Here is a 7,137-nt window from a genome sequence, read left to right as displayed (position 1 = left end):
TGCCTATTTAATTCATTTTTCGTATTATTTAGTATAATATTTTTGTATTATTTTGAAACGAATCTTGATTTTATATAAAATACATGGATACAGAATCCGTTTTTCGCCGAAAAAGATGGCAAATTTGGATCAACAAGTAATAGGAAAGAAAACTTTCTTGGATCTTGTTATATTTCTTTAAACATAAATTATGGAATGTATCTTCTAATCATTTTGTAATTTTTGAAATTTTATTTTTATTAAAATAGAGTAGAGGGGACAGTTAAAAAAATTTATTAATTATTAATAACTAAGTAATAAATTATTTATTAAGTATTAAACTGAAAATGATTTTGTTAATAAATGAAAATTTTGTCAAAAATTAGCACACCAAATTTTGTGGGAGGCCGGGGGGGGGGGGAGTAATCAGGATTTCACCCCAGACGCAAGAGAAGCCAGAACCGACTTTACACATCAATATGAGACATTAAGCTAAAGTTACAATTCGTTTTATTTATTTGAAAGTTTTTCCAACTAAATTATTTAGTACTATCTTCCTGTTTTCTAGAATTTCGTCTGATTCATCTCTAAACCTGTGAAAATTGTGATTTTCTGAATACTTTTTGATTTTTCAAACCCCATCCACCTAATACATATTCAGGAAGGAGGTTCATATACTTTCTTCTACATGAATAGTTTTCATTGACTGTAGAAAATAAAGTAAATATAAATATTTATTGAAACTAATTGGAGAAACACAAAAGCTTTTACGCTAAGTTTTTACTCATGTTTTATTGGCCCGGACACAAAAATCCCGTTTCTACATGTTAAAAATCAGTTTTTAATCACTTTGAAACATAAATTGCTTTAAATACAGGACTAAAAATCCAGGATTTATAACAAAAATCTGTTGGTCCATGTGAGTGTTATCCGATGCCATTATAATATTTAAATCAAAATTGAACTTCCGACAGCATACATTATGATACCGACAGCGATATGCTGTTAATCGATCCCGGTTTGCTCTTCGAACTTTTTTGGAACGTAGCCCAGGAGGCCATCGATTTGCGTGTGAGTTCTGAATCAGAGTGTTAACCATCTCCAAAGGACATCCAGATTTGGATAGACACTCTCTGGCTACCTGGAAAAAGAAAAATCCGTTGAGATTCTGGGAAAAATAAATCGTTTGAAGCAAGTCCTGACTGCTATTCTCGCAGAGTTAGTTGTAAAATCATATATATAAAAAAAGTCGTTGAAGGTGAAATTCAATGTGAAAAAGGAAATTTCGAACTCAAGTTCAAAACTTTGTATATTTCATTTAAGGCAAATTAAGAAACGAAAAATAAAAAAGCGATAGAATACAAAGCAATTTATTTTTTCTTTTAACTTTCATATGACAATTAAAAAATGTCGCATCTTATAAAAACAAGGGTAAAAATAATATCCATAAATTCCCTGTCATCTTTCGGAAAACAGAACCTTGGAATCTATAATAGACTCCTTTCTGCTTCCAACAGGTTTCTTCTAAATACACAATTAATGCATCGAAAATCAAGACAATCATATATATATATATATATATATATATATATATATATATATATATATATATATATATACTCGTTTAAATCTAAAGATTTTACTATTTGTTTCAGAATTTCCTGTGTTTTTCATGTTAACCACTTATTTTTGCTATTTTTTCCATTCGGGCCCTCCCGAAATGTACCCCCCCTCTCTGGGAACTTTTTGTCTGTGTGCCTGCTATCTTAGACGTAATTAGTCAATACCAACTTTGAATTCACCATCCAGTCAGAAATTGACGAGCTTGAAATTCCGGGCTTTTTTGTTCAAAATAACCAAAAAAAAAAAAATAATTATTGCTTTTTCTTCCCCACATTTTTTATTATTACCCACCTTTTTATTATATATATATATATATATATTTTCTCTGCTTTTTGGTTTGTTTTTTATTTATTTATTATACTTTCTCTTCTTTGTTTCATAGGAGCAATCTTAGAGGTTATAGTCTTTGAAATTGCGTTTATTGGCATGAATTTAATGAACACGCGTGTTTTGCATGTGGGATTTCTGAAGAAATGGTTGAAGATTTAGAAAAATGATTGACATAATTAAGGAATAAAATTACCTCTAACATCCAATGAACAGGTCTTGACACAAGTCTCCAACTTGAAAAAAAGTTTGAATTCTCGTTAACCATTTCAAAGTTTGTTAGCCATGTACTGTCTGTAAATACTGTACCCTGAAAACATAAAAATGTCCATTAGCTGCTTATTTTTTTTATTTTAAAAAATAAAAGCAAACTTTTGTATATGTATTTGATCAATCTAGTATGTTTACAGGCCACAAAAAACAACTGTAAAGCCATCCTGCCATATAGATAATTAAAACTGTAATTCAGTTTGATGGAGACCTACAATCAATAAAGTAGCTTTGTTAAGGGTTGTTAACCCTCAACAAATATTTTGAATTTTGTTCAATTACTTGGTAGAAGCAAAAGAACGATGCTTTTAAATGGGTGACAGAGAAGTTATAATAGTTATAAAAAATACTAAAATATCCAATAAAATCTAATTTACCATCTGTAAAAACTGTGTCCTAAAATGATAATTTTTTTTTAACTTAGTAACATTCGTTCACAAGTGCACGCATCTTTTTAACTGGAACTTTCTTTCAGCAAACGTAAATGTACTTGCTCTGCATAGAATGGTGAGTCTAGCATGTTTATAGGCTCAAATCACCTTATACCTTAGCGTGGCTCTTTTTGAATCATTTTTTAAAAATCACGAACTTACAATATAAATTTAGTTAGGCTAATAAAGAACTTTTTTTGTACAATTTTTTTTTAGAACAAATTTAGCTGAAGAATGCAAATTGAGAAGACAATGCTGTTCAAAGAGAAGATAAAGCATGGAAAATTGGGTAAAGCTATAGAAATGTAGCTCTCTAGAATGAGAAATGTAGCTACAACAAAAAGATACTCATTTTTAATTCCTTAATTCACACTCATTATCATGGTTTTGTTTGAATTTTTGACAATTCATAGTCCAAACTGTACTCCAAACAGATAATTCCAAACTACAGTTTGGTCCATTAAAATTGGTATACAGAAAGACAAATGAACGCCTAGTATCAACGAAGTGGCCCTAGTATCCCCCCCCAAGTTTATTGATTTATTTAATTTTGTAGATTTTGTTGATGGGGTCTTTCATTTAAAAAATGGTAGTGATTTGTTTTTCGTATATGTTTTTCGTTAAGTTGACCCTCTTCTGATTTCTAAGTGTTAAAAGTTTGCTTGCTTGACAAGTCTCTTTTCTAACCTATTGAAATTTTGACAAAGGAAAATTTTATAGGAATTTTCAGTTTTTCATTTTCTTTTTCTCTGGTTTTAGTTCTTAAGATGCAGCTCTTATTATTTGATTAAAATTTCAAGCCATATTAATATTTTCTTTTTAAAACTCAGGAAATGTATTTGCAGATCCTTAAAACCTCATAAATTAGGACTGAGCAAAGTTGTGAAGCTGAAAACAGGCTTCTTGTACTTCATTTAAGCAAAAGACCTGTTTTGTACGGTTCCACTTTTATAACACAAAAATCTTTAAAGGTCAGCAAAAGTCACTGCCCTATAGAGGGAAAAAGAGTGGCGATAGATTACTTGAAAACACCTTACCGGAGCATACTTTAGCATATAGACCCATCCCGTAAAGTTTTATTTTCCTAACCTAACCCCTTTCCAAAATAGGAAAAAAGTAGCTGAACTAGACTTTTACCAAAAATTTCCATTTTCCTTGTGTAATAAAAAAAACACTGAATAACTGCCTTCTTAAAAAAAAAATCAATGGACAAGGGAATAAAATACGTCCAGACTTACTTTTCCTATCTCTAAGTCACCAGCAAGTGCAAAACTTTCAGTCACTTTCCTCTAGTAACTCCATTGCTTGTTTTGCTACATTCACAAGTATATTTTCCATTTTTGTTGTGCTGGTTGATTGAAATTTTATCTGTGGCTTTGAAATTTTATCTGGCTAAGGAAATCTCTCATAAGCCGCTTTTTCAGTTAAAACGACGTTCTTAGAACGGCGAAATAAAATGCAATTTAAGAGTAAAACCAAGAAAATATTCTTAGTACTAAGAACAACGAACGGTGAAAACGAACGCAGCTATTGTTTCTATCTTAATAATGTTACCTTCAAACTCACCTTCATTCCTACACACCTGATCAAGTTTTTTCAAAAGTGCAAACAGCTTTAGCGCAAAGAGTAAGGTAATGAGGAGGGGGCAACCCTCCTTAAGAGGAATAAATCTTAAAACAATTAATTTGAAAATTTGGTTTTAATTTTTCCACCAACTGCCCCCTTTTTTTGTTTTTTACAAAAAATCATATAAAAACCATGTTTTACAAAAAACATTGGATATAAATCCAATGCGAAAAGTCATTGTTTCTATGCTACCTTAAAATACACCTGATTAAAATTGGTCACGGTAAAATTGGGTATTCTACGTATTTTACCGTAATTTTACGGACCCCCGTATAATTGGTATTTTACCTATTTTACGTAATTTAGTTGACCAGTATCTTAATATTTTACTGACATATTTTACGACACCTTGAGATTTCCACAGCTTCAAAACATGCTATACTGTGCATAAATAATTTCTCTTTAAAAGGGAGATAAAAAAAGGTTTGGATATGACTTATTGATTTTCTTTGTGAATAGCTGTATTACGTCAACTGTATTGAAAGGTCGTCTTGTGATTTCAGTCTCTTCTTGTTAAAACAATAAGGTATATTATAGATTATAGGACAGGTAATTATAATTTGGAATGGTGAAATATTAGCTAAAATGGAATTATATTAGTTCTGTGAGCTGTTGAAGACAGACAGGGCTAGAAGCAGGATTGACATATGACAGACAAGATAAAGATGTACTGGTGCTTTATGCGGTCACTGCTATATACTAACAAGAGACGAAACCCGCCAGACTGGTTATTCTCAAGGGACCTCTATTGAGAAATGGAATGCAAAGCGTAGTTTTCATTGCGTCTACGATATTTGAACTGTTGTTTTTTGGGGGTTTAGGGAGGGGGGAAGGTACCTAGGTAAGGTTACGTATTTAATATATGGTATGCTTGACCCCCACTCCCACCCCTAATGTGCAAATATATAGCCCAAATTTGTTTATAAACTATGATATATTCACCCTATTTTATTTTATTTCATTAGCATTAACCAAACTTGACTTTTTAGCAGTGTCCACATAATGCACCAGTATCGAAAAATAATAAAATTTAATATCCGTGAAAAACAGAGGGTAACGTCAGCCAGTGGACAAAAAAGAAGCGAAAATGACAGAAACATATATTTTGTCAGGGACCTCCGCCCAACCGTCTCCAGTGCTAAAAAAAATAAGGAAACCTTTTTTTAAGTAACTCTAACAGATGAGAAGAAAGCCTGAATCAAGCAAACCAAGCTAGATTAAATGAAAGACTATTCGTCAACAAGATTGGGTAAGAATTCTTGGTACTTTCCAGAACACACTCAAGTTTTTGATCTGAATGTAAGATCTGAGAAAACCGGTTTCATAGCCACAAAGATAAGTGACGGGCGATAGAATACATTAGTAAGTATGACGGCACTAGACCCTCAAGGTCCAAACCGGTGTTGCTTTTTTCCATATCGTGGCTCTTCAACCAGGAAGTGCAATGGGGGTTACGGACCAGCCATCTTGTGCTTTCGCATATCCTTCCTGCTTATCTTCCCCAGATTTCTCCAGGTACTCATTTAAAGCTGGGTCGACTGGCTAAGCTTAAGGAATCACGCCACTGACCATCGCCCTATTTTCCCCTTGGATACTTCCACTTCATTAGAAGGAACATTGAAATTTCTACTCTCCTGTTTAAGTCAGAGGCAATCATATAGCATTACCTATAGTAAAGACCCATAAGGGTTCAATTTATTAATATTTGTTCATTTATTTTTTCTCAGGGGCAGTTCGTGTGTAAGGGGTGGTCGAATAAACTTTGGAGGGGGTTCAGTCAATTGGAAATCAAAAGTTCTAAGGGAGAGACGAAGGGAGGCAGAAATTGATATATAACCCTCAAGGGCGTATCCAGGACTTTTGTTTGGGAGGGAGGGGGGAGGCTTTTAGAAACGCATCAAAAATGTGTCCCAATCAAAAGGATAAACTAGACTGTTAATTAAATTGATAAAACTCCAGATGAAAGGGTATCATCTTTTTTTAAGCCCGGAAAATTAGAATCATTACAAAATTTCATTAAAAGCTGAAAGTCATGCTTTCAAAAAGAAATGCTCAACTGGTCTTGTAGCTACAGGCCAATTCTAAAACACGAATTTTAACCTATATTTTCTAGGGAGTAGCTTTTTTTACCTTATTTCTACCAATTTTAATTAACAAGTTTTTATTTTACGGTAATTTTACAACATTCCACTACTGTAATTTTTCAATTTTAACTGAAAATTTTATTCTATTTCGCCCATAACCCTTTCCTGCTTTACTAGAACTCATACCGTTATTTTTCAACCCTGACTAAAAAAGGTTCCTGGACACTGATTTTTCTTAAAATCATAGACTAAAATAATTATGACACCCAAAAACTGGTCCATAATTTCCCAAACCAAGTTGACCATGTAGGCAGGGATGTGAGTACCTCATTGAAGACAGAAAGAAATAATAATAATTGCAAAATTAAAATTGTTTGTGAACAAATGTAGGAATAGAACTTGCGCCAGAGGCAAGTCAATGGTTCGAGCTAGACGTGGAGATAGGATGGTGATAATTCAGAATAATCCTAAGCCCCAGCACCCCAAAACCGAAGCTCACTCTAATACATTAACGGTATTGTTTATATTTAAAGGCGACATATTGTTCAATTTTAGTCTTAAAATGAGATATTTCTGTAAAGTACCTAAGAAGCACTTTAAGCCAAATAGCCTATATCTGTATGGGTGTCATAAAACATGTTTTAAATACGATACATAAAGAAAAAAACACCACTTTGACTATTATGGGCGTTTGATATTAATTCAGAATAATCCTAAGCCCCAGCCCCCCAAAACCGAAGCTCACTCCAGTACATTAACGATATTGTTTATATTTAAAGGCGACATATTGTTCAATT

General features: G+C 32.6%; 1 protein-coding gene across 1 annotated transcript; it reads right to left on the bottom strand.

Moving 5' to 3' along the window:
• Positions 1–752: 752 nt before the first annotated feature.
• On the bottom strand, positions 753–4,602 carry LOC148944785 (E3 ubiquitin-protein ligase NRDP1-like). The gene is made up of 3 exons (XM_089100174.1): positions 4,591–4,602; positions 2,126–2,239; positions 753–1,120 (listed from the first exon to the last, which is right to left on the bottom strand). Exons 2-3 carry the CDS (start codon positions 2,195–2,197, stop codon positions 821–823), a joined length of 372 nt encoding a protein of 123 aa, XP_088956300.1. The 5' UTR covers positions 2,198–2,239; positions 4,591–4,602; the 3' UTR covers positions 753–820.
• Positions 4,603–7,137: the final 2,535 nt, after the last annotated feature.

Source organism: Artemia sp. Qi Xiang Cuo, chromosome 14 (assembly GCF_049724085.1).
Source record: "Artemia sp. Qi Xiang Cuo chromosome 14, ASM4972408v1, whole genome shotgun sequence".
NCBI classification, from domain to species: domain Eukaryota; kingdom Metazoa; phylum Arthropoda; class Branchiopoda; order Anostraca; family Artemiidae; genus Artemia; species Artemia sp. Qi Xiang Cuo.
The sequence above is the reverse complement of the archived record's forward strand: the minus strand, read 5'-3'. Positions and strand labels throughout refer to the sequence as shown.

Bases quoted from the DNA above. Each gene is read 5' to 3' on its own strand.
- LOC148944785 (XM_089100174.1), bottom strand. From the start codon at position 2,197: ATGGTTAACGAGAATTCAAACTTTTTTTCAAGTTGGAGACTTGTGTCA. The intron at 1,121-2,125 runs GTAATTTTATTC...TTCTTTTTCCAG, and splicing joins CTGTTCATTGGATGTTAGAG to GTAGCCAGAGAGTGTCTATC.